At 41.7% G+C, this 26,397-nt stretch overlaps 1 protein-coding gene across 4 annotated transcripts in view; it reads right to left on the reverse strand.

Annotated features, from left to right (window-relative positions):
- GAB3 (GRB2 associated binding protein 3) overlaps positions 1-26,397 on the reverse strand; it is a 63,711-nt gene extending 37,314 nt beyond the window's left edge. The window contains exons 1-2 of one of the 4 annotated variants that reach the window (XM_049827260.1): positions 26,184-26,247; positions 5,815-22,549 (exon numbers count right to left, since the gene is read on the reverse strand). In XM_049827260.1, coding sequence (XP_049683217.1) covers positions 5,815-5,997 — 183 coding nt within the window. In that variant the 5' untranslated portion in view covers positions 5,998-22,549; positions 26,184-26,247. Of the gene's footprint in view, positions 1-475; positions 5,794-5,814; positions 22,550-26,183 lie in introns of those variants that run through there. The other 3 variants (XM_049827263.1, XM_049827262.1, XM_049827264.1) reach the window with 3 other exon arrangements.

Genomic DNA, 26,397 nt, shown 5'->3' on the forward strand with positions numbered 1-26,397 from the left:
CCTTCATCCATGATCCTGCTGCATTAGACAAAAATATTAAAACCAAATAAGACGGGTTTTGATCCAAGGAGTTTACAATCGCAACTAGCGCACTAGAATTTGTAATGTCACTTACAAGAGCTCCAGTTGCTCCCAGGTAAATAAGAGCCAGCCCGTGCAACCAGGACATGCTCCATCTTGAGCCCTAGATAAAGCTTTTAAATAACTGTGCGGCACTCAAGCTGTCATTACTGTCCTTCCACACACCAGCTCTGACACACGGTGCTGCTGCTGGTAAAGGCAAGGTAGGACCTAACCTAGATGGTCTCTTGTCATTCGGCAGATCCGTTGAGAGCTCCCAAAGAATTAAGGGACCGTGTACTTCAAACAAAGGCTTTTTGAAGCAAGCTTTTAGTTGTTTCTTGTATTTTACTCATCACTAGTCAAAATCACTATGTACAAGTCATGTGTCCTAGTGTTTTCCTGTGTGACTCACCTGCAGAATGGCTGCTTCTGATTCTTTTCTTCAAATTTGGAGTAGGAATGATCTTGGCCTTTTACTGATATTCCTTTGAACAAGTGAACATATATCCCCTGGTGGGCAGGATCCTTGGCTGAAAAAGGTAATTTTGTACTCTTCTGGCCAGCAAACTCCAAGCAGTGCCAGCTGGGGATCCCTGGCACTGGCGAATACTCCGGCCATGTCCAGGCCAGCCCGGTTATAAGCCCCGTGGGCTCTCTGCAGATATTTGCTGCTGATGTCAGCCCTCCCTGCTTGGCACTGCTCGGACAGGACCGGGACAACAGCTCTCCCCACCTCTGCAGCTGGTCGTTGTATTTGTGCTGTTTCTGAGTGTGTTTCATAGCAGGTAAGAAATAAAAGATTTGGCTTTTCCTGCCCAGCAAAAGCAGAGCTGTCCCGAAGCCAAGTCACATTTCTGTTGCAAATAAGCACTAACACATGAGTTCAACATACTTAACACTTCTGCGCATGGACATCATTCGAAGGTTTTCAGCTTCAAGGGAATTCAGGTCTGTTATTGATATGTAGCAGCATATGTGATTTATAATATAATTGTATAATGTGGTAAGAAGGGTAACATCACGCCTTTGAGCTTCAGTGCACAGCAGTTCTCTTAAATAGCAGAAGGAAGTTGTACCGGACTGTGCAGTTTACCAGTTTGCACTAAAGTTCTGACTCCTACGTGTATTTCACTTGCTGCTTTCTAAATAGGTAGTGTCAAAGAAACTGGAATTTTGTATTTGAATGTGTTTTTTTTAAAAAAAAAGAACTGCAATCAAAACCTAGTGAAAAATTCAACACAGAAAAAACCACCTATCTTATTGGTAGGTAATTGCACATAATTAATTAATTTAAAATCCTTTTTAAAAGTTTGTAAATGCTTTTGTGCATTTTTACTGAATTCCAATTCCATTTAAATGCAGCTTGTTTCAAATCACATAAAATAATCCCTGCTGGGGGAAAGAAAGCTTTCCACAATGGTACCTCTTTATTATCAAAATTATAACATGAAGAACATGAGGAATTGTACATTAAGCTACGCAAATGCCTAGACATTTATGGACAGATATAGAGTATCCCTGTTAGCAAAAATAAGTGCCCCATTTACTCTAAAAACTCCATTCAGTGGTAAATCATTACACCACAACTAATGAAAGCGTATTTCAAGAAAAGAAATGAAAAAGTGCCTGTGGGGAAAAAAAAAGATATTAAGAAATTATAATTTAATTCAAAGATTTCTACCTTCTCATTTAAATTATTACAAAAATCAGTGATATCACTGCTCTACGTGACTTAGTGCTCTATATAGGAAAACTTCTTCAAGGTGACTGGACTAGTTTGGGGAAGTATCATGAGGGGAGCCACTGAAATAAAAAATAAAATTACTAATACTCCCAGACTAAAAAAAATGTGTAGCCTGTGATCAATGGTGTTGCATGCAATGCTCTTTTTCCACCCTCAATCACATATGTCAAAAATGCAGTGACGGACCATCACAGCATGGGGCATCTACTCACCTACAGGTGAGTATCCGAGGTATCCGAGGGCTGAGTGATTAGTCTTTCTCACCACACCTTAATTCCAACAATTCAACCCAATAATTTTGCTTGCTGTACAGTAAAAAGCCACCATCCATCTTCACAAGGACCATGAGAATAATGCACATTAACAAATTCTTTTGAGCTTCTCATGGGCGTAGATCTCCCCCCTGCTCTCACTGTTAGGAGACTCTGAGCTGGTGACTACAGTCACAATTCAGACACATCCAGAATTTTATTTAAGAACAAATATGCAAATATGCCTGATACCACTTTATCGTTAAAAAGACCAGGTCATGGTATATATGTAATAGTTTGCACTGGTAAGCAAGCGTAAAGTAGGCCAGCAATGAGGGTTTCTATCTAGGCATAACATAATTGTTATGTGTGTAGGTGTGAGAGCAGTCTTACCATACCAAATCCAACAACAAATCCCCAAAATAAATAACACCAATAAGGATGCAAAACACTGCAGCTCAGGTCCCTGTAGACTTAGGCTGTTTCTCTACTATACCAGAAAAACAAAGCCCCAGAAGAGAGAGCCTGTTACTCAGACTTGCTTCAGACCTCAGCTCTTTCCCTGCACAGTTGCACGACGCATCACGACGCATCCGAGGGTTTGTTTATTTTTCCATCTAGAGCTCTTGGGTCTCTGACACAAGGCCAGACAGGCACGCTGCACTGCGACACAAACCCAGATAGGCATCCTACACCATGGCACCGTGCGGTCCTTCTGCATCGTGATGCTCTCTCGTAGTAACAGACAAATTTCATGTCAGCAAAAATGTTAGATTATCCTGAATTTCTATGTGCATTCTCAAGAAGTTCCTGGAATTCTTTGCAAAAAATGGTCTGCGGGTTGGCTACAGAGCTGAGAGCCCCCTGCCCCATTCCTGAAGATACGCATCTTCTAATACTTCAACAATTACTTGCTTTTGTTGTTTGACCTAGTTCCAGGCTTGCCCACAGAGCAGGAAGCTGTGCCGCTGTAATGCCACAGCCCCTGGTACTGTATCTTCACGGTGACAACGAAACTCAACACGATCTGCTCTGTCTACAGAGCAACGATCGTGTCAGGAGCTGTAAGCAGAAGCGTGAAGTTAACAGTCACTGGTTTTTCTAACTGAATCCCACAAAAAGTGATGTGAGATAAGGGCTGTTTGAGCACAGAGCAAACAAACAAACACCCTGGAGCACTTTGATCTTGAAACTTCGGCAGTGGTTAGCACAATTAGGAAGGACCCTATCTCTCAAGTCCAAAAGGATAAGGGCAGTCAGTATCTAATCTCCGAAATTCAACCTGACAGAAACTCTTCTGTCGCAGGCTGTTTCCTGAGGGTACCAAAAAAAGCCAAATCATTTGCCCTCCAAGTTTAGATCCCAGTTCCAGAAGGTACTTAAGCACATGCTTCACAGCAAGCTCAGGAATAGTCTTTGACCTCATTTAATCTAAAATACTTTAAGGAATTGAGCCCACATTTTTTTGGGCTACAGTCCAAGTTTCCCCTGTCATTTTCACTGCCCAAAGTCTCAGCAGTGCCTGGCAAGATGAAGTGAGAATCTTGACTCCGACTAAGTGATGTGCTCCTATTTAACCACCTTCTCACTTCAAAGACAGTGAAGGTTTTCTTTCTGCAAAATGCTGTTTCACAGTATGTATTTGAAACACACGCATTGTGTATAGTGTGAGATTGAGAGGACGCTTCCTCTTCTAATGCAAAAGCTACGCACCACAGAGAGGCGAGTTAACATGAATGCATACGTTAATGTGTGCATGAGAGGTACGTGGAAACCTTCTTGGGTGTCGAACATTGGATGCCTGCTAATTTTGACTTGCAAGTGGGCCATGCAAAACCAGCAGGCACAATTAACCTCTCCCTGTCCAGGAGCTGCCTGGGAAGAAGTCTCCCTGGGGTTCAGCAGTGAGAACAAGGCAGGGTTTGCTTCTGCAAGTCTTGCAATGATCCCTTAAGTATTTCTTTGGAAGTAGTTGAGTCACCATTCTTGGAGGTATTGAAAAGACGCGTAGATGTGGCGCTTAGGGATGTGGTTTAGTGGCGGACTTGGCAGTGTTAGGTTAACGGTTGGACTCGATGACCTTAAAGGTCTTTTCCAACCTAAATGATTCTATGATTCTCTGTTCTATGATACAGGGATCTTGGGGTATGGGAGCTCAGGCTGTATAAATAGAAGAGCCGTTTGTGCTCTGAATAAAGAAGTTTAAATTTGACCTGCAATGAGTGTGTAAGGCTGCACAGAGGAAGGGCTTTCTCCACTGCTGTATTCAGAGCAATCTCTCCTTTGTCTCAAAGGCCACTGTGGCTATGACTCACACACAGCCATCAGACTATTAACACTTTTATTCCAACTAGTTATTTCTGGCTTTCGGCAGTCAAAATACCTAAATGCCCAGAGTGCTTCCAGTGTAACTATAGAAATTACAACAACAAACAACAGCAGCTCGACCCATGGGTCAGCTGAAGCCAAGCTCTGAATCACACTTATTTTTTACCTATAGTTATGAAAAGGAATTTAAGTCTGGATAACAAGGCAGTACATTTCTCAGCTACCTAGAAGATGCTCAGCCAGGCAAGCTCAGTGCAGATGATGTTAGATGCTCACCCCTTCCACGGGAGATGCTAGCTGAGGGGTGGGTTCTGCACAGCTCCCTTGAATAACAGGCAAACCCCAACCAGAGCATCATCAGACACGCTTTGTAAATCTATTTGAAGCTAATGGACTGTATGAATGTTGTGAACTGATCTTTCTTTTTCTGTGCGTTCATAATCCGTATGTTTCAGAGAGCTCTTTATAGGGATTTGTTCAAGCTCTGGAACTTCTTTACGCTTTCAGTCGTCCTATGCCTGCAGCAGTGGCCAGTTCACTCTCAGCTGTGTCAGTAATTAGAAACTTCCAAGTTGGAAGGGGTAGGCTCTTCTAGAAGAAGCCAGAATGCAGTCAAATTAATTACTTTCTGTCTCAAAAATTTTACATTTTATTTTTAACCAAAATACATTTGCTTATGCAAGACTGCATTGTGTTGCTGCTTCAGCACAATGGGTTTTTTCAACTCTTGTCCCTCTCTAAAAAAGTCAAAATTTACCATATACTTTGATTTTTTTATGGTATTATAAATAAAGGCAGCTCAGTAACCAAACATTTTTCAAGTACGTAAACCAAAGTCTTGAAGTACAATGTGAGAAACCAGACTAATCACAAATGAAGAACAAAGTGGTTTGAACTTTAGAATGCTTAACTCATAATTCTATGTATGTCTGACCCAATCTCTGGAGACCTTTAAAAGTACAGAGAATGCCTAACAACTCTGAATATAGAGAATAATTTGTATTTTAAATGAAGAGAACAGTCATTGATCCTTCAGTTGTGTTTCTGTTTTATTTATTCTCTGTAAAAATAATTTTGCTAAACTAGGGGACCATGAAGTATTTATCATCAGCAAATAAAATAGATGAGAATACAGTGGAGCAAGACCTTTATGATTCACTAATAAACCACGAGAGAAAAACGCCAGTCTGGAAGCATCAAACCTTCCAGCAGAGCAAGGACCAAAAAAATGTCTAACAGGAGCAGCAAAGCTAACTTGGTGAGAGCTCACAATTTGCTAAAGCCATGTGCCTCATCTTAACTGAAAACGATCTCAGCTAAATTAAATCCAAAAAGCTAAAAGTTGACAAAAATAAACTAATACACTAAAGAGGAAAAGGAAAAATATAGTGAAGTTATTGTTTGCTTCTGGCTTTCATTAAAACATACCAATGCAAAGTGCTGTCTACAGAGTTGCACAGAGGAGAGAAATTCTGTCCTGTGAAGGCTGAGATAATTCTCACACGTGGTACGCCAAAAGGGTGGCCCTGAATGAGAAGAGAGATTTTCTTTTAAGGTGTTGCCCTTGTTGTCTGGGTGTTGCACACAGCAACAGTGCAGAGAACAGCGCATAGAAAGGACGACTGTAAAACCACGGATGTTTTCAGGGGCATTCAGGGATGGGCACCGTGTCTGGAACCTTTACAGCTTTCTACTGCGGATTAACTGACATTTTGAATAACAAATATTTTGTGTTCTGTAGGGAAAGCCAAGGTTCGTCCTTCTGCCATTCCCAGGTCTGCTGATTTCCAGGGGAGGGATACTGCAGGAGTTCCCTTCAAGGAGAAAACCAAACTAGTAAAATCCCTTCTTCTGGTCCCTCCTACCCCAACAACACAGAATATTTTTGAGTAAAAATGGAGCCACAGTCACAGGCATTAGCAGATACAAAAGAGTCATCTGAAAGCAGTGGTTGTACACAGAAAGCAGTAACTGCTTTCCTTTTTTAGACTTCATGGCTTATTTGTTTAAGCCACAAAGATACATTTGCATGCTACCCATTTCTGGTCAGATACGAAAAAATAAAGTAGAAATAAATGCAGAGCAAGTAACACCTCCTGCTAACTTTCAAGGTTAATTTTAACTCATGAAACACTTCAGCAAAGGTCCATCACTTGAATTTACATTTTTAAAGAGGTGAAGAGTACGATCAAAAATGCCTTTTCAAAAAAGGTAGAAAGAAACAACAGAACCCCAACTATTATCTTTTCTTATTTTAAACTTCATCCCACACTTGACACAAATTTAGATCTGAATGCGGAATTACTCCTACTCTTCTCCTTCACTTATGACTCTTTCTTACCATGTTTTTCAGAGAAGCAGTTTGTAAATGTGACTCGTTAGGATGCAGTGTAAAAAGTGACATGTATGCCACAGTCAGTAACCCAACCAGTTTGTGTGTTGCTGATGCAGTTACTAAGATGTTAGATCTAACTGCTACGTTCAAATGAAGCCAACTGAAAGGTAAAATGCCCCCTGGTCAGGACAAAGATTTGTGTTACAAAAGCACAGGGTGCTAAATCAGTCAGAAGTAATCGGATTCTAAAATATAAGTTTATGGACCTTTTTCAGCCAAAGAGTAAGTGTGGCTGTAGCAGAGATGCGAGCCGTTCAGAGGACATTGCCATGATGTCAATGTTTTTAGGAGGCTTTTAGAAGACAGGCTGAGAGAGATGGTAAAAGACAAGAACACACGTGAACTTGTGAGAAAGTTTAATGATTGATCTAATCCTTCTGCAGATAAAAAAGCCTTTCCTAAGTAGAAATATATATTTTTTTTTAGTAGTTTACAAAGCCCAGGAAGAATCATATGGTGATGCTGTCTTGATGTTTGTGTTAGAAAGTCATTGCAAAATACCAGGGAGCTGTTTCCTGGGGGTACGCCAAGGGAATTGCCTCTACTGCTCCCGAAGACTTTGATTTAGAGGGACGACTACAGAGGGAGAAAACAGTATCACACTGGAAGATGACGAATGGCATCCTGGCCTTAGTTGAAACAAGGGGGAAAATTCCTTTTCTATTTCAGCAGGTTACAAGAATAAACAGACATATAAAAAAACCATCCGTGCTGTGCATGATAAAGATAAGTAATCCAACATACTGTCTTAAACTATGGAAGTATGCTGAAAACTAGTCTTTCCAGAGAGCTGATGGATTGACTGTAAGATGTGGAGGAAAACTGAAAAAGCTTCCAAAGAAGGCAAGGCGGATTTTTACAGACAGAAAAGCCTTGGCCACTTTCTGGTTTTGCACTGACCACTGCCTGAAATTTGCCGTTTCTGATGGTCTTGGTCTATACCAGGTACAACTCAAAGAATTTTGCTCTGACTTTGATCCTTTCTGTGGCACTGCCATAGCTATTTTTGTGTGTAATCAGAGCAGAAGTTGGACAGATGAAGACTTGAGGTGAAACACGAAGCATTACTATTGCCAGCCGGCAGCTCCAAAAGTTGCAATATTTGCTCAGCTGGGTTCCAGGAGATTTGAAAGAAAAAGCAACCTTACTGATTTTTACGGCATTCCAATATGCTTCTTATTTTAGATGAAACAGACCTAGTGCCATTATTTAATGTTCATATCAGCAAAAGACTGGGTGCTGCCAATTTTCATTCACCCCATCAGCATGGATTCTCAGCTTATCTTTGATATACCAATTAACTTTTTATTGTGAGATTAAACCAACATCAAAGAGCTGACATAGGAAACTAAATGGATTAAGGTGCTTAAATACCTTATACAATCTTACAAATCTTACAATCTAGCCTGGGAGTAATGGGATATTTGTACTTGTATTACTTAAAGGAGCACCTCTAAACCAACAATGCAGCAAACTGATGATGCCACACTCTTCTGCATATTTCTGCCCTGCTTTGCAAAAGTAAGAATTTGGATTATTTTTTCACTTCTGAAAAGAGAGCTTGAAATGTGTCTTCCAATAATTTATTTATGCAGTGTAATCAAGCACAGAATCTGACCAGCTTAGCAGAGGCATGATTTCCAGCTCTGTGGTTTTTACCTCTGAGAGTATTTACTATTTGCTTGCCAGTAATTACCACAACCATCTCCTGCTTTGAATTCTACTACAGAAAAAGATTTCCAGTTTGTTTCTTTAAAATTGAAAGAGACTTCAATTTAAAACCCAGGTGAATGGAGAACTTCCATGAAATCAGGGGGAAAAAACATTTGCCAGTTTTTTCTTCTTGCTTGTTCACCAAGTTAGGCATTATTGGCTTCTGTCTGAAATGCCCTGGCCAACAATTCTTTTCTGTCCATGAAGTATTTTTTGTTGTTGTTGTTTAATACACCCTGTGCCCAAAGGGACAAATGCTTGGAAGTGTTTACATTTTTCACTCGTTTCTTGGAAATCATGACCCATAGATAAAAAGAATACTTCTGCAACAATAATTTGGCACTTACAGAGCTTCTGGTCTTACTGATTGTTTGAACTCATTTTTTTAAACCCATCACATATGTTCATACTTTATTCTGTAACTTTCTTATTACTTAACAGAAGTTGAGAATTACAGTGCTTACTAATATTGCACTGCTACTGTCATGAAGTTACAATATACATAATTTACACAGTGATTTATTGAAAAAAAAATGAAGACAGTTTTAAGTCTGTCTAGGAATTTGGGGATATTTGGGTACTTATCTTTCAATAAATCCAGTAGAAGCCTATCCTCCTGGTATTTTAAATATGCCATTGGACATCTTTATCCATCTCTCTGAATGCTAATTTTGCTCCTGTAACCTGAGTCTCCTCTCCATTATTTTTATTTCAATTCTTACTAAAATCAAGCAGAATAATCCAACTGTTGAAAAAGAGCTGGACTAGGATTTTGCATTTGTTTAATCCAAGATTCCTTCTCCATGGCTGATTCTGTGTTCATTCCTATTTGACAGGTAAAAGGGGAACTCAAGATTTTCTTCAGTGCAAAATCAGACAACATAAAACTGAAGTTGAAGATGAATGAAGCACTAAAATAAGCCCATGCCCCTTCCCCATACCATTTCTTGCCTCTAATGTGAAATTTTCATATTTTTGCAGAGCCAGAGCTACAGTACTCTTTGTTTTATTGTTTTTCAGGATGTTTTCACTTTCATTCTTTTGCTGTAAAGAATCAATGTCTTTGGAAATAGTCTGTTGCTATACATTCTTTCTAATCCACATTTAAATCAAACCCCATGACATATACCTATGATTAATTTCACTTCACAAATTGCTTCAGCTCTCTGTTAGAAACACCGTTTTGTCATGGCATTATGTGACAGATGTCACATGCTCTGTGTTAGAAGCATCTTCTGAGAGAAGCAGCTCTGCTCTTCTAGAGCTCCAGGACCACAGCCCTACTTACAGGCAAAATGACCCTGCTTCACAATCCATTTTGCAACATGTGATGAAAGAAGCTGCAGTTCAAGGGAGAGAAACAGCAACGTGAGATCTTTCTGTTTGTTTGCCATTTCCTAAGTGGCTACTTGGCTTTTCTGAGGACTAGCATGGGTCACAGCCACCCAGGGAGGCCAGGGAAAGCACTCGTATGGATGCCGTGGGTTAGCCATGAAAACCACCAGAAAGAAGAATGCAGGAGAAGTGGGGCTGGCTGGATATAGTCAAAAGCAGCAAAACCAAAGGCCTCTAAAGTGACCTTCGAGTTTTGGGTGCACTGAGCATAAGACTCTTTGTGTGTGTGTGTGTGTGTGTGTGTCTTGCATTCCCACACCACAAAGCTGCTGCCTCTGTCCTGCTCCAGAGTTTCGTGTGTTAGACACAGCTGAGCACAGATCCGTGACTCATTCGGTGTCTGTGCCTCGTCTTTGCGCAGGGAAAAAGTAGCAGCACTGCATTTGCAGGCAGGGGAATCTGTAACTGGAAGGCACGTTCCCCAGCTGCAGCCAGGCACCGTTTCCACAGAAAGGTTTACTATCAGTGCCTTTCGATACCTAAGAATCTTCTCCACAGAGCTCTGCTTCTGCTTCGGTCCTTGATTAATTAATGGCCTGACACTGTGAAACTAAGAATTTTCCCAACAGCATCATATTCAGGAAAGAGCAATTATAAGCTAAGGATTGAAACCACTAAATGCACTACACATACACAGTTGGACTCTCTCTTATTCCACTGAACTAAATTAGTAATTAATGACATTTTCACCAAAAAGCTGAGCAAATCCAGGAATAATAGTAAGCCAAATATATAACATAGTCAGACATGGGTTTCAGAAGAACAGGGGTCAAAGCTGCCAAGGCCTCCTGTGGTCAGATAACTATCTGGATAGCTCAGCTCTTCTTTCCACCCAGCTGAGATGTCCCCAGCCTTATCACAGTTATAGCCCTGCCCTTAGGAGCTCGGCATTAGAAGAGCTCCCTTCTGACATAACAGGTTTTCAGTTGGAAGTTCATCAAGTCAACGTTTATTTTTAATAACTGGATTACCAACAGGTGTTGAATGTGTCCCCCCTCCCCATTCCCCGTTGCTGACTCCCTGCCCTTGGGCTCTGGTATTTGCTGACTAACGAGAGCACCCGTAGCCCGTTCCCAGAACAGACCCCGTCCGCAGCTCAGCATTTTTACCGGGAAGAGAAGAGGCAACACCCTGCACTAGTGGAGTGATAACTGGCCGTTTCAGCCAAAGTTTTTCAAGTAAGTTGCTATGCTACAATTTTAAGTGCTACAGGTAGAAAGTGTATCTGCAATGGCAAAGCCCTTGTCAGAAGTGGTCAGTGCTTCCTGCAAGATCTTCCTACAAAAGGTTAAGGTTTTTTCCAGCACTCGGGCATTTCTCTTTGGTCTGGAGGCTCCTCCTGTGTCTTTACCAGAAACACGTCAGGCCTGTTGCCACCGTTCCCATGTGAGGACAGTCCCTGGACAAGTCAGGCGGCTGCGGACTGGGTCTGTGAGCAGTGTTAGCACCGTGGTGCTGACTGACACCATCCCCAAGGAGGAATGGTGGCAAACAGGATTTTTTTGTCATCTTTATGCTTCTTCCTGGCAAAAGCCAACTTACCGAAACACATAAAAATAATTTTAGTTTCCTTGGACGTGACTTCCTCACTGAGCCATTTCACTGAATATAGGTAGCATGCAATTTTCCAGATGGCCACTAATGTTCAAGCATGGAAAAAACATAGTTTGATTATTGCATTCTGACTACTCTATTGCACAAGTATGTTATGAAAGAAAAAGTTACGTAAAAATCATCGTGGATTTCACTATTTCCTATGTAACTCTTGTACTGTAAGCATGTATGATACCCCAAAAATTCATTTATGTAGAAAAAATGTGAGCCAGCATAACATAGTTTTTAACATCCTTCTGCTTCTTTACAATAAGACAGATGATGATGTTTAATTTTTCCTTCACTAACATACAACCTTCCACTTTGACTCACAGTCCTTATGCTGAGAGACACTTCAAAGAGTTTTATTTTACAAACAGTGAATATAGACCTGGGTTTTTTTGTTGTTCGGCTGTGGTACATATAGGATTTAATTATGGAAGATCAGAACACTCTCCTTGCTAAACACACTTTAAAGGTCCAGTAGTGAAATATACTCAACCATGTATCCTAGTCCACTTCCAGGTCCAACCAACCTTCATTGGGGGCTCACAGAATTAGTGTTGTCCCAGTGACTGGCCAACCCACGATGGAAATGACAGTCTACCCATGCACAAGCTCAGTCCGTTTGATAGTCTTAGTTCCGGCTCCATGGGACCATAACAAAAATAGAAGGGATTAAAGAATCTCTTTGCTTGCAATTCAAGTAAATATACCAAGGGCAAAGGAGACACAAAACCCGAACTATGCTCTTAAGACTGCAAGATGATAAAAGGAATCTGACAGGATGGTGTGTGGGAAAGCAGGGATTACCACTGCTTTTGTCATTGCTGCTTGAATTTAAGGGCTTGTCTGCAGTTTTACCAGCATAGCTGAGCTGCCATGTATCTGCTGGCGTACGTATGCCATGGGAACATTCTGATACTGGAAAAAAGAACATTGTTCCCAGTTTAGTTTATATTGCTTCAGAAGCGATTTAAGATAAAAGAAAAAGATGTCACTCATCTCAAGAACATCTGAGAAGATGTTTATCGGCATAATTATAGTGATTTGAATTCATGCATCATTATACACCTATGTAATTTTCCTGTAGATTGCATTGGAAATGGAGCTTCTCGAAACAACTTAGTGGTAGTCATTTCATCAATGTTACACATAAACTGGTTAGTGAGACAGATTTTTGCTGTATCACAAGACAGGGATTATTGGAATTTCCCATATGAATATATAGCTCTGGATTAACAGAGCTTTGTTAGAAAACCACTGGAAAAAACAAAGGTCCTAACAGCATTATGCTGAGCAGCAGTGCAATGTGACTGTGAGGTGGCAATGGCTACTCTAAGCTATTTGTGGTAAAGATGCTTTTTCCAGGATCTAGCTATAAGTTCATAGGTGATTTGCAAATGGAGCCCCAAAGTCTCACAAATAGTAAGCAGCAAAACAGATGCCCTGGAGAAAGTCAGATGCAAACTGGTCAGTTCTTAAAAAGAATGGATTTTTTGAGATTTTCTGAAATTTTCCCCTACAATTCCCGGAGAGCTGCAGCTATTAGGGAATGTGGAAGTCACATAGGACACACATGAAATCTCTCTGGCCTCTGGACTTCCCTGCTGGAGGAACTGGAATTGTAGGAAATAAACCTGAAACATCCCAGTGAGGCTGTTCTGTGGCCTGAAGTGGGAGGTTTTCCACCCCAAGAGACATGCCAGCTCAGCCTGAGAGCTGCTGCCTAAGGCAGGAGGAGAAGTTAGCGATGCAACGTCGGTGTTACTGTGACTGGCAAGGACCTACTCCTCCGGGGATGGTTCTTGCTCTGTTTGGAGAAGGAAGGCAAAGCACAAGGGGAGAAATTGCTATAATGCAGAACAGCAATATGAAACACTGCTGTGGAAAGCTCGGTGTGCGAGCCAACAAGGCGCCCTGATGGGGAACGAAGGGCCCAGCTGGGGTCAGCAACACGGCGTCTGATGGTACCCCATACCATGCAGAGGGCAGAGCTACGTTTTTGCGCGGAGCCTCGCCATTACTCTCATGTTCTCACACATACCGTGGTGCATAGCAACTCATCTGCTGGGCCATCTGCTGAGCTGCCTGCGTACTCGAATTAGGACTGCGACTCTTCGTTCCTACGTGCAGCCTTTCAAACTTTACACCCTCCCATTTGAAAACTTTCTCCTCCTGCTTGATCCATTACATCACCCATGCTCACCAGCTGGGACTGACTGCGATGATAGTAGGTGTTTAGCAGCCTTCACACTGTCTCTCACCCTTCAGATTAATAACCTCACCTAGGGGAGAAACATCATATGCACTTGCCTCACACTCTGTGCTGCCCCATCAAATAGGATCATCATTTCAAAGATGGTACGGGAATTCCCCAGCCAGCGGCCAGCAGCCAGCATCTGCTTTGGTATCATGTATTTCTAGGTCCTCAGCATGCTGCTGGCTCTGAGTCATGCAAATCTTATGCCAGGCAAAGCAAAAATGGCTGCACCATGCATAGATTTTATCTCTCAAATAGAAAGTGAGATTTTTCAGTGACAGTTTACTCTTTTTAAGAAGTTACCAATTGCTCTGCAACTCTGCTTTTATTTTTCATCATAATTCTATCTGACTGTAATCTCTTTGCATAGAAAGTTTTGTGTGAAAGATGTTACACAAAATAAAGTGAAATTGTGCATTTTAACATATTCTTATCCATTCATTGTCTTCAGTTTCCAATTACAAGCTGGTAAATGCTGCAGTTCCCATACCACATACCACCTCTCCCAGTTACGCTGGAGGTACCAGGAGCTCTGATAATGACAGAGCTGGGGGTTTCCACCGGGAGGCAAAATCCTCCTATCTGCTTTTCTCTCCCCATTCCCTTTTTGCTGAGGTCCATGGCTCTGTGCTTGATTAGCATCCAGCCAATTGATACAAAAGCTAAAGAGAAAAGCCTGAAGCTCAACTCTGATATTCAAGTTCAGTGTTTAACGAAGACATTACCAGTCATAAGGTACTGTTGTTAGTAGTAGGGAATATGTAGAGGAAACAGCTCAGTTTATTTAAATGTTCCCCATAAATATGGTTATAATGGGTTTGAGACTGCATTTTTTTTGGCTTCTGGTTTCTCCTTAAGCTGCTATATTGCTAGAGAACATGACTTGCCATTTCTATTTCAGGATATTTTTTACTGATGAGTCTAAGTACTTTATATCTGAAATCTTTTCAGAGAGGGCAAAGAGGTATTCCAAGCAGATTTGTGCAAACTGATAAATGGAAATGAAAGTTTCAGATCTAACCTTCCAGTTTGACTGCACACCTGCCCAATTCCAGCAGCTTATTAGAGCCAATGCTTACTTGGCCTTTTTGTCCATTATGGGTGCATTTTATTTTGGAAGGGAAAAGTTTCCTGCTTGATGCTATAGACTCAGTTGTGCTACATCAGCATCAGCATACTTACTTGCTGCTGTTGCTGTGTAGGGTCATATGCCTTTTCTTTTCAGTCCCAGCAAAGAGCCATGAAGATCCTGCCCTAAAGTGGCACCAGGAACTAGATCTGGAGTGATTCTGCATGACCACGTTTCCACTCAGAGCAGGTGCCTTGACCGCAGCAACCCTAGGTGCAAGTCAGAAGTGACCAGCTGCCCTGAAACAAAATGGTCCTAGGCCTTATGACCAGTAATAACACAAGGTCTTACATCTGAGTGCTTTCCTCTGCTCCTTATCTTTTATTCCTATGCATAGACGGCACATAAAACAGTTGCTTTCTTAAAAAAACCCCCAATCTCTGAACTAAATTCTACAATGGTATGCTCATATAGAGATCCCAGTTCCTTTTCCAAAGCCAGTAAACCCGAGGAAAGAGTCAAACTGAAACCTGCCTGTGGGTGCACAGTAAGTTCTCAGCACACGAGAGTCAGGGCCGCTGCTGCTCAAATCTTCACATAGCTCAGGTTGCTAAACTACATGCAAATCTTTTTCTTGGAAATGTTCCTGAGACTTATTACTGGGGTGCATCTCTATGACTACCCCTCTCCATCACTGTATTCTGGAAAGGACTGCACAGCTACCACTTCGCACAAGCTTGCTCTGGCTCTTCGCCTCCCAAACTTGTGTCACCCGTTCTCGAATGGCAAGTTTCACTGAAGCATCTCTGAACCCTCGACAAGGTAAGTGCCACAGTGAGGGGAGTCCTTAGGGGTTTAAAGCAGCAGTGTGAAGATACTTAATCTTTACCTAGCTAACTATAGCTTATCTAAAACCTGGCTGTGTCTGCCATCTTCCGCCTCAACGTAATTTCATTCAGTTTTAACAATCAAGCTGTTCGCCCCAACAAAGAGTACAGCCAAATGTCATTGCAGCCCACTTGGAATACTCTAATGGGTAAACAGCTTTAGTTTACCAGCCAGCAAACAAAGTTTACTTATAAAGTTTAGAAGATCACTTCAAGCACAAAGGACCTGGAAATATAATGAAAGACAGATAGGTCCTTTAGGAGGATAACATAACAGAACTGCAGAGGGTATAATTCATCCTCCTTTCCATTTAGCGATGCTGCTGCTGCTGGTTAAAACTGGGCAATTTGCTGAGCATGGGCAACAAAGCCCTGGAAAGGACAGGCTGTAGGTTGCACTTCTCCCAGCTGGACATTTCTGTGTAGAAAATGCCTGGTAAAATCTTGTTCACTCTGAAGACAGATAAATCATAATAATTGGTCTTTAGGGTCTGAGATAAATGCAGTCTCTGGCAAGGGTAAAGGATTTGACAGAGCCCAAAAGAGGCTTTGAACTCCACAAGGGACAAGAAAGCCTCTAACACCCTCTCCTTCAGTCTGAGGCTGAATACCGGTTGAGCTAGAAAACAAGAAATGTCTCCAATTGCACCAGCAGCAAACTCCTAATGTAAGTAAATAAACAGCCCTGATGGAGATGGATGCTAAACTACTCATTCATTTTCTGACACAGAACCTCAGACATTCTGCAGACATGTCTCAAGGTCTAAGGCACTAGGGGTTGGCTTGTGGCTGAAAATTAGGAAAGTTTCTTATTAAACCAGCTATTCACATCCATTGTGTTAGGAAATACTCCTAGCCATTCAAATTCCAGCCCTCCATTCAAGGAGCGTTAACAAATAATAAGAAAAATTTAAAATCCCTGCAACTTAGGAACAAGAATAACTGTACTTAGCATCACTTGCTCTTGTTGTACCCTCTAATTTAATCCCCCTCTGTAAACTTTATGGTAAACGTGGGATTTTCTGGAATGCCTCACATCCAAAGATCTCTTGGGTAGGGGGCACATTTACATTGTTTCTTTGTAGGAAAGTAAACAGATTTGTGGAACTACAAAAATATCACAAAGTAATCTCTAATGGGATTGCATGCACCAAACCGGTTTAGGTTATGGCTGTGGGCTTCTTCCCTAATTCACAAAGAAATTAGATGCCTCACATTGTGTCACATTAATAATTTGTTTATAAGTAGACATATATATTTAAAGAGAAGATCTCCCAGATAAATTACAAATCTGCTAAATTAACTCACAGATAGGCGAGCTGACAGCTCACAGCTGCTCTGCTGCGGGCCCAGGGCTGCCGATGCTCACGCAGGAGCTGCGGAGCCAAGGGCAAGGCAGGACCGGAGCGCCGGCGTGCTGTGCACACCCACAACCGTGCCCGCAACCGGCTGGGACGGGGCTGAGGAGCTTTGTGGCTGGCGGAACACAGCCCAGAGCATCCAGCATCTCCAATTTCCATTATTTTTGGAAATAAAGTCAGAGCCCGCCGTCTGCGAGTAACAAGGCTGCAGCGCTCGTTCCTAGGATAAGGGTTGCTTCTGCTCTGGCTGACACAGATGGAGGGAGGACCGGGCTCTAGTTTTCACATTAGTGGCTTGCAGTTCCCAACATTTACTGAATCAGCTGCTGGAGCTTAAACGAGAGCTCGTTGTACTGAGGTCTGTATATGAGGAGCGTGTGCAGGCAGCAGAGGAGGGATAAAAATGACCCCACTGTACAAACGAGGCACTCAAGCACGGTCACAAGCCAGGTTTACAAAGATGTGTAGGCAGCTGAAGGTGCGAGCGGTATGTAGGGTTACTTGCACAAGAGCCTAGGCACGGTTTTCTATATCTGGTCCTTGGTAACCTGCCAGACTATCCCAAAAAGGACAATGGACTCAAATTCACTGTTTATGGCTTCACAAGAGCACCTTTTCTCAAAGCTTGTTCCCTCTGTCAGATTTTGCCTTCTGAGCACACCTTTGCAGAGTGAATTTTCAACAGTTCCCCATGGCCTTTGATACCTCAAAGCGGCTATTCAATTCACAAGTGTGTGAGGTGCCACAGTTTTACCAGTTTCCCTTGCAAAACTGATCTTGCAAAAAACAAAGACAAAACACTTAACAGAACTCCAGAGATGTCAATTTTTAGAACTCTCACATGTCCAGAAATTCTGTTGTAATTTCCTTCTAAGTAGTCTGGGGTTAATGAGACTGAAGAGAATGATAGGAAGGAAAGAAATAATTATATATTCTCTTTTTTTCTCAACATGTCCCAAATGTCACCTCTGACCTGGCTTTCTATTTCTGGCATGGACTAAACTCCCTCTATTTATTTAGCAGCCTACACACCATTACAGTAACATAGCAACAGTACTTTCAGTTGTGAATTTGAAAGAAAGAAAAGAACATATTTTTCATAAGAAAACTGTTAAAGCATTGCAGTCTAGTAACACTTCAATAAATGCTTCTATTTTTCCCTTTACAAGCCAGTATTATTAGGTTTCCAGTCTGCAAACCCAGTGCAGAGGGATGCACAAGGGGAACCAAAGCAGTGTCACCACCACAAAGCCTGTTCTTCCTATGCCAACCAGACTGTCCCCTAACCTTTTTGTTTGTTTGTCTTAATGATGTTTCAGCTTGAATATTTCTCAGGCTCAGCACAGACGAAAGCGGGAGTTTGGGGAGGACACTGAAATAATGATGGGATTTATCTGGTGGTTTCCCCTCACTTTTCAAAAACAGTTCGCCATTATTTTATAATCCATAGCTCAAGGGTGATATGACGCTCAGAGTTATCTGTCAAAAAGGAACATTTTAAAAAGCATGAAGTGAAGTTGGAGTAACAGTCCCATTTTCAGCTGACAGTCCAAATCCCACTGTTTTACAGGGAAAGTTAGCCAGTGAAGACCTGTAAAAAGAGCCCTGGAGTCAGAGGAGTACCCAGTGAAAACATTTTGCAAACCCTATTTCAGTGGGAGCAAAAGCACCTAAGTATCTCAAAAAACCAATTCCCTGAGCTACTTAAGTGCTTCTTATTTTTAAACCTAAGGCTTCAGTGAGAACTCAATAATTTTCTTAGGATGGGTTCAAAACGTTGGACTTATCAAAAATAAAACTTCTTCAGCTTGCAAAGCTTCCACTATAAATATTAGTAAACAATACAGATGTAGTAGCTGGAATAGCAGTGAGCACTTCATGAAGCAGTGTAGGACTTCTCGTGAAACCGTTTCTTCATTGCTACGGTAAACTCAGCCAGCATCTCTTCAGATGCTTTTTCTCATCTCATAGTGATTTGATCAGCACACAGTCACCTCTGAATGCCGGTGGCTTTTCTGTGGAATCAGCAACAGATCTTGGAAACGTAGCTTTATAGCAGGCATAGACAATCAGCTTTCCCAGCGTTTATAAACTCAATACTTCTGTAAACTTAGTGGCTTTACTGCACAGTTTGTAAAGTCTGCAAGAAAAACAGAGTTCCCGCTTGTTCCGAACTATTGGCTTCTCCTTGGCACGACCAGTTCATGTCAGCTTGAAAAAATGGCTTCGCAACTGTAAAATCCTTGAACTTCTACAAACAGTTTGCAAGTCTGGTATGTAAAAACAGATTGTTCACAAACTATGCACTCTGCTGAGATTACAAGAGTTGCAAATTTAGGAAGGGTCCCGTTATGGCCATTGTTCTGTCCAACAGAAATATGAATACGTAACCCACGGCCCCCGAGACTTGGGAGTCACAAGATGAATAATATTTGTCACTAACAGGGCTCACAGAAACTATTGTCTTTCAAAAAGCGTTGTCAAAAACGAGTCAGAAACCTTCAGATGACAATCTAAATTCCATTTAAATTAACACCTTAATTTAAGTAATTTTAAATTCATACTAATAATGACATTTTACTGCCTTTCTGTAAAATGCTCTGTGGGAAAGGATATTGAATAACTGAAATGCACTGTTCAAGGCTTTTGTGGAAAGCTACAAAGCAGTTTTGACAGCAGGGGTCAGGTGGGGTTTGTGGCATCAGAAGGGAAGGGAGTAACAAAAGCTCTAAGAACAGTTGTCTCATTCTAACAATTACAAAACTACAAACGAGTTAGCCTCAGAAAGGGAGCATATTTCTGCCATGAAGACTAGACGTCAGTTTTGGTTTGTTTTTAACAAATACCAAGTTGCAGCAGATTTTAAAACAGAGTTTTGCATGGCTATATGCTTGTTGTTTGATTTTTTTTTTTTTCCTGATGCAACACAAACTGAAACAAGTCAAGGATATTATTGTAAAGCAGGAAAAAAAAAGTTGAAGTATTGCATTTTATGCAAGAATTAAATGAGAAAGAGGAAAATCTATTTTATCTGGCTGGATGTAACGTTTTGACATGCAAATTTCATTTCAAAGATAGCATTTTTTCCTTGTCTTATCACATTGCTAATTCATTTCCAACTCAAATGAAAAGGACAAGAAAGCAAATAAAATGACTGTTTCTCTGCTTACTAATATTACAGGAGTAAACTTGTCCCTTTCGCTAAAAACCTATGAAATTGGCGTAGTACACATTCATAGCATTTTAATGCATTATTTAATGTGTTTATCCATATTACAGTTTTCATGCTACAACAAAGAGTTCACCAAAGTACTACTTGTCATGCTTTTTTCTCTAAGACATGTTTGACTGCATCACTGGTTTAATTACCACGCAAGTTAACATTTCCTTCTTTATTTCAAACTAGCATGTTTTTTTTAAGGCTCTATTTTTGAATGCAAACTCCTGATAACTTGTGAGTTTCTGTTTTGAATAGAAACCAATAGCTGGACATTCCTGTGCACTGAAAACATGTAGTCAAAGATTAAACTGGGGCTTCAGGACTATTATGGCTCCACCCAAATAAATAGTCCAAGGGAAACTATTCTGCTTAAAATTCTGATACGCAGGTTGCCAAGAACAGCAGTGTTTTTTAGAAATTCTTTCATTCTTAGAAGTCAGCCTATCTCATTAAACATTGCATTTAAACTATCAAAACATGGCTAAAATGGAAGAAAATGGTCTAGAATAAACATCGTACCTAACCTACCAAAACAAGGTTAAGTGGTAGAAAATGGTCTGATTTGCACTTAGCTAATTACAAATGTTTAACTCCAATGATGGAAACTCTTCCCTAAAATAAGTTTTCTGCTGTTATTTTACCAGTGAGATCAATTTGTTCAGGATTTCACAGAGAAGGGAACATGTAGTCTGCAGCACGGAAGCTTCTGTTTGAAACTCTTCATTTTCTCAAAACTGAGTTCTTCCTTAATATACAAACCAGATAGACTATATATACACTGGATTTTAAAATGAAGTAACAGCAGGAAAAACATAGGTACAAAACTTACAACTAGAACCAGCTAAAAGGCTTTGCCAACTTTCTCCATCACACAGGACTCCTATTCCCACCCAGCCTGTAAACTAGAGTTACAAAACCTGCACAAATTGGTTAAATAAACTCAGCTATGTCAATGAGAGTTCGGGATGTTCATTCCAGCAGGGTATGAAAGGTGTCTGTAACTCTCTATTCAGAGGGGACAGAGCTGAAGAGGTGAGGCTTTGGAGGAAGCATTTGGAAATAAAAAGGCTTATGAACAAAAATTAAGGTCGGATTTCTCTTTGATAGTTATTTTTCGGAAACTTCCCCCAAATCCCAAACCAGCAGAAGTACCTGACCTCACGCAGCACTTGGGGATTTCTTTTAGGCGAGGGTGGCAATGTCCTCTGCTGACAGTAGCCCAATGCTAGATCAGAGGGCAGATGCTCTTCGTCCCACCCACCCTTAGCAGTGCTGTGGGACTCTGGTTCCTATTACTTGAGCAAACTCTTCCATAATTCTACTTTACTTTTTCTTCTTAGTGGCCAGTAACTTCCCGTTTCTTCTCCTGATAAATACCAGAACTTCAGCTAAAAATGGAGAAGTCGTCTAGATTCTCTTATCTTGTAAAACCCTAGCAATGGTGTGCGGTGGTCGAGTTCTGGCAGATCCCCCCGACAGTCGGAGATGTCCGTCGCCAGCTACTTGCCCTGCTGTCCCCTCCTGACGGCACTTACTGCCCCTCGAGCAGAGGCAGCAGGAACGGACACTGCTTTACTAGCTTTCTGCATCTGGTACATTAATTTACACCTCCATTTGTCTTCCCAGACCAGACACTCCAAGAAGAAGCGTGGTAAGAAGTGCAAGGCTAAATATTCTAACACGGGGTCCATTTTGGACTCTTGTTCTTGAGATGCTGACAAGGGATTTTTATTTTCAATAATGTTTGAAGAAACTCAAGTAAAGTGGGAAACTTGCCTTTTTTTGAGCAAGTGGTCTTCCCTCATCAATTTGTATAGTACTGAAGATTAAAAATAGCTCTTCAGCTGGGGGACAGCTGCGCAGCATTGACTTAAATGGAGCTGCACTGACTCACAACAAGCAAGCATCTGTATATAGCCCTTTACTATTGCAAACCACATAACTTAACACTAACAGTAAGTAAATACTGGCGTGGCATTCACCAGAGCTGGCGGGCAGGCTGGCTAACTACCACTGCTGCTCCCCACGGATGTGACAAACTACAGGACAGCGATTTGAGGACAGGTGGAAATTAGCTGCCTGTTAAAAATCCCATCTTCTTCTCATCAGCACATGAAGAATGTGTCTTCTCAAAGGCACTAGTCTCTTATTTCATTAGACATCCTCTGTGCCTTCTTCCATGTCTTTTTTTCCCCTCATAGTGACTTTTTGCACTGGCTGCAGTAATTCCTTTGTTTTCTAGGCCATGATACCATTCTCCCTCCTCTCTAATAAACAGAAAACAAATATTACCAGTCAGCGAGCAGATACATTTCCATATGAAAAGTATCAAAAAGCCAGCTGTTCAAGGCTGACGTTACAGAATTGGGATACGTGAACACCACCACCCGAGGCTTTCCGATTTTTAAAATTTTTTTAAGAAACAGAAACACTTTTTGCCCTTGCAGCACTGAATGCCTAATCTACATCCCTGGTTGAATGTATTCAGCACTAATATAAGGCACGGCAAACCCCCTCAAACCTGAAGCAGATTCTCCCATGACATCTAATTTCCTACAGAGGCTGGTACACACGATCCACTAATATCAATACCAAAAATCTCCAGCGGGGCCAGGTTTTCCTCCCCTGGGGCTAAGTGTCAAGCTGTGCCTGAAACTTAGCATTTTTGGTCTAGAGCACGATGGACTTCACCTCCACGACCACCACTTCCTAGTTTTTGGTAGCAGCTTCTTCCTCTCTCACCTCCGCCCCATACCCAGCTCCCCCAGGGCTTCGGGGGGTTCCCTGGCACCCCTCAGGCCCACACAGCCCCGACTGGTGCGAAAAGCTGGAACCAAGTGGGGAAATGAGAGCAGCACAGCTTTCAGGTCACACTTAGGGGACAAAGAACTGCAACACACACCAAATGCTCTCCCGGGAGACTCCTTGCACAACTGCCTCTTTAGATAGGCTGACGTGGTGGATTCGTGGTTCAAGCATCAGACAGAGGGAAAAGCATTGTACATGCTATTAAGCCACTATTAGAGTATTTGCCTGCTGAAGCGAAGCTCCTTGTGCTTTCTAATGAATTCTCTGCATTTAGTATTAAGCTCTCTGTTTTTACAGAAAGTTACACTTGGGTAATTAATCTCATGTTCATTTCCTGCACATGTAAGAGAGCAGCCTTTGTTAGGGAATGATAAGACACTTCTAAGAATAGTGCTGCTAAGAGCATCAGCTTTGTAAGACATTACAAGAAAAATACAGACTCTTAACACCTGCTTTTCGCTTTTCAAAGTTTTGAAAATAACGTTCTGCTTACCTGGAGCCAAATTCCGACTTGTTTATGCATAGAAAACCTAATTGCTTTCATCAGAAAACAAGCATAAATGAAGGTATACTTTGGTCTTTAGGCTCCAATCTCACAAAGAAGTATTTGTTTAATTTTATAAACACTGTAAATGGTCTCAGTGGCTTCAGTGGGGCTATCTGCGGTTCCCTGTCTCACAACCTGAATTCATCACTTTGGTCTCTTAACTACAGATTCCACTGAAATTAATTGGATTTTCCCAGTGACTGTAATAGGGTGAGGATTAAGAATTTATCTGCGCGTAAAACAAGAGACCCTCAGGCCAGACCTTACAAAGGCCGGATGCTGAACTCGGGAAAATGTAAACTGGGAGACAACCCCCTGAGAGCAACGGAGTCACTCCGGTGTAAGAGGGGTCCCAATGGAGCAGCAGACCAAGCCTGCGTTTGGAGCTCCCTGGAAGCTTCAGCTCGGACCATGGGTTTTGCCAGTTGAACACAAAGGGTAGTGTAAAGCTTGGGGATTTATGTATGTTGTCGGTTCAGACCCAGAGCCAACACCATTCTCCTGTAAGCGGTTGACACTTGACACCTACCGAAGTCAGTTTAAACAGTCATTGTTTTAAAGCTTGTGTTGTTTTTAAGCAGTCACTGTGGTTCAGCCTGAGCTATCTACCACCCCAGTGCCAAGATGCACAAACTACCGTGCCGTTGAAACTATATAAAAAGTGGGGGAAAAAATAGCTTACAGCGGGTAAGAGACAATTTCCATTTGGTTTGTAGTGTCCACTGTGTAACCAGTCATATGAGAAAGGACATTAATCTTTGCTGTACTTGCAGCAGATTTCTTTCTGCTCTATTATGGACAAAGGAGTAGTTTATCCTTCTAACCAGAAAACAAAGCCTAATCTGCAGAGATCTGGCTAATCTAGTGGTTGGTGTTTGAAGAATAACATAGACCCAATTTCCCTAGTTTTTGTAATGCAAAATCTGGGCAGAGCAGACTGCAACTAGTCCTGTGAGCTGATCAGAGCCCCTGTTGTGACTATTATCTCGACTGTATAATGGGGGCTTTCAAATCCCAGCTTTATCACATTCTGTTTTCTCTACTTTGCCCTTTTATGAATATTGAGTCATCAAAAATAGCTTCACTGACAGAGTTACTAATGATACCAGCTGGGTGAATCAGTGGCTCTTACATTGTCTAGTGCCTGCTATACAGTGCTATTAGTACGCTCGTTACAAAATACAACAAAAATTAGATATCCATATTTTATTTGTAGGTCCCTTGAGACACAGCATAGCGGTTACTTTAGAATTAGAAAATGCTAACTGAACAAAGCAAATATTCAGCCATTTCAATGCAATACTGTGATCCAAAAGAAGAAACTCTGGCTTAGAATAAGTTAAAAGTAAATTCTAACATCAGTGGCTTATCCTTTCTCCTAGTTTTTAGCGCAAAGAAAAAAACACACTACCAAATGATATCTACCACATTCTTCGTGAGACAGTTATTCCTCATATTACTAGAAAAAGCTAACATCAGCAGTCCAGAGAAAAATGCTGATAAACAGAAGTGAATACGACAAATGATGTAAGCTATGTATATGGCTCGGGAGTGTGATAGACACATACGGTGGGATCCTTCTAGTACAGCGCAGTGCTCTGGGGTAAGTTAGGTTTGGAGCGTATGACTCAAGCGAGTATTACCGATTCCAAAAGTGTAACAACAGTAACAACATGCCTGATGAAGAACCATCACAAATGAGCGTGCAAAATGGCCCACGATGGGCTTACATTTTTAATGCTGTCCCAAGCAATTTTTTAAGGGTCATTTATTTGTACCCGGAGTGCCTTCCTCGCAGCCCTGCAATGATACAGTTTCCTATGTTTGCAACACACACCCTTTTTTTTTTTTTTTTTTTTTTTTTTTAGAAAAACAGGCAGGCAGATACAGAACGAAACAAGGGGCCCCCTTTACACATAATGCAGTTGCAGCTCTCCATGCATGCAGTGCTCGCTTCTTCTCACCGCCCCCCTTCACCTTTCAGCTATCGGGAACTTTACAGCATGGCATCTTCTAGCACCCCTTTATCACAGACCAAAAGTAAAGCTTGCTGCTAGCAGCTGCATCTGGCATATTAAATTGGTGAATAAAACTGTTGCAGATGTTGCCTTCAGCAAGTGTCATAGAAATTACAGAGCATCTTAACAAAGCAGAGCCTCAGAATTTGAAGTACTAGTTTTTTTTCAGGAGGTTCTTGCCCTCCCCTGGAAAAGTGACATCTGAAATTCTGTTACAACAATTCTGTTAGTTACGGCAACGTTAACTGAAAAAGAAATGTGGTTTTTAACCTAAGATACGTTGCATAACAACTGAAGTATTATAATCTTACGAGCCGGGAAAGGTTACTTCCAAAGGGCACGAGAATATCGGTGAAACCCAAAACACTCCGTGAGCGCACGGGCTCGGAAATCTTTTTGTTTTGGTCCGAGGCGAAGCCGAACCAGGCGAGACATTTCAAAGGAAGAGTGAGACACCGACCACATGCCGAGATCCCTTTAGCGAGAACCCCCCCCCCCCCCCCATATCAGCAGAGCCTCTGCACTTACGTATCTCTTGAGTTTCTTCTCGGGGGGTGATTTAATGAGCCATCCAGTGCAAACGACGTCCCCTGAGCTCATCTTCCCCCCCCGGCGCGGAGCGGCGACGCGGGAGCCAGGGTGCGGGCTGCGTGTGTGCGTGTCCGCGTCCGCGTGTATTGTTCCCAGCCGATCTGAAACCAGCAGTAATCGGCTTCCTTCAGCTGCGCTCTGATACTGCTCC

This window comes from Accipiter gentilis, chromosome 24 (assembly GCF_929443795.1).
Source record: "Accipiter gentilis chromosome 24, bAccGen1.1, whole genome shotgun sequence".
In the NCBI taxonomy this organism is placed as follows: Eukaryota; Metazoa; Chordata; class Aves; order Accipitriformes; family Accipitridae; genus Astur; species Astur gentilis.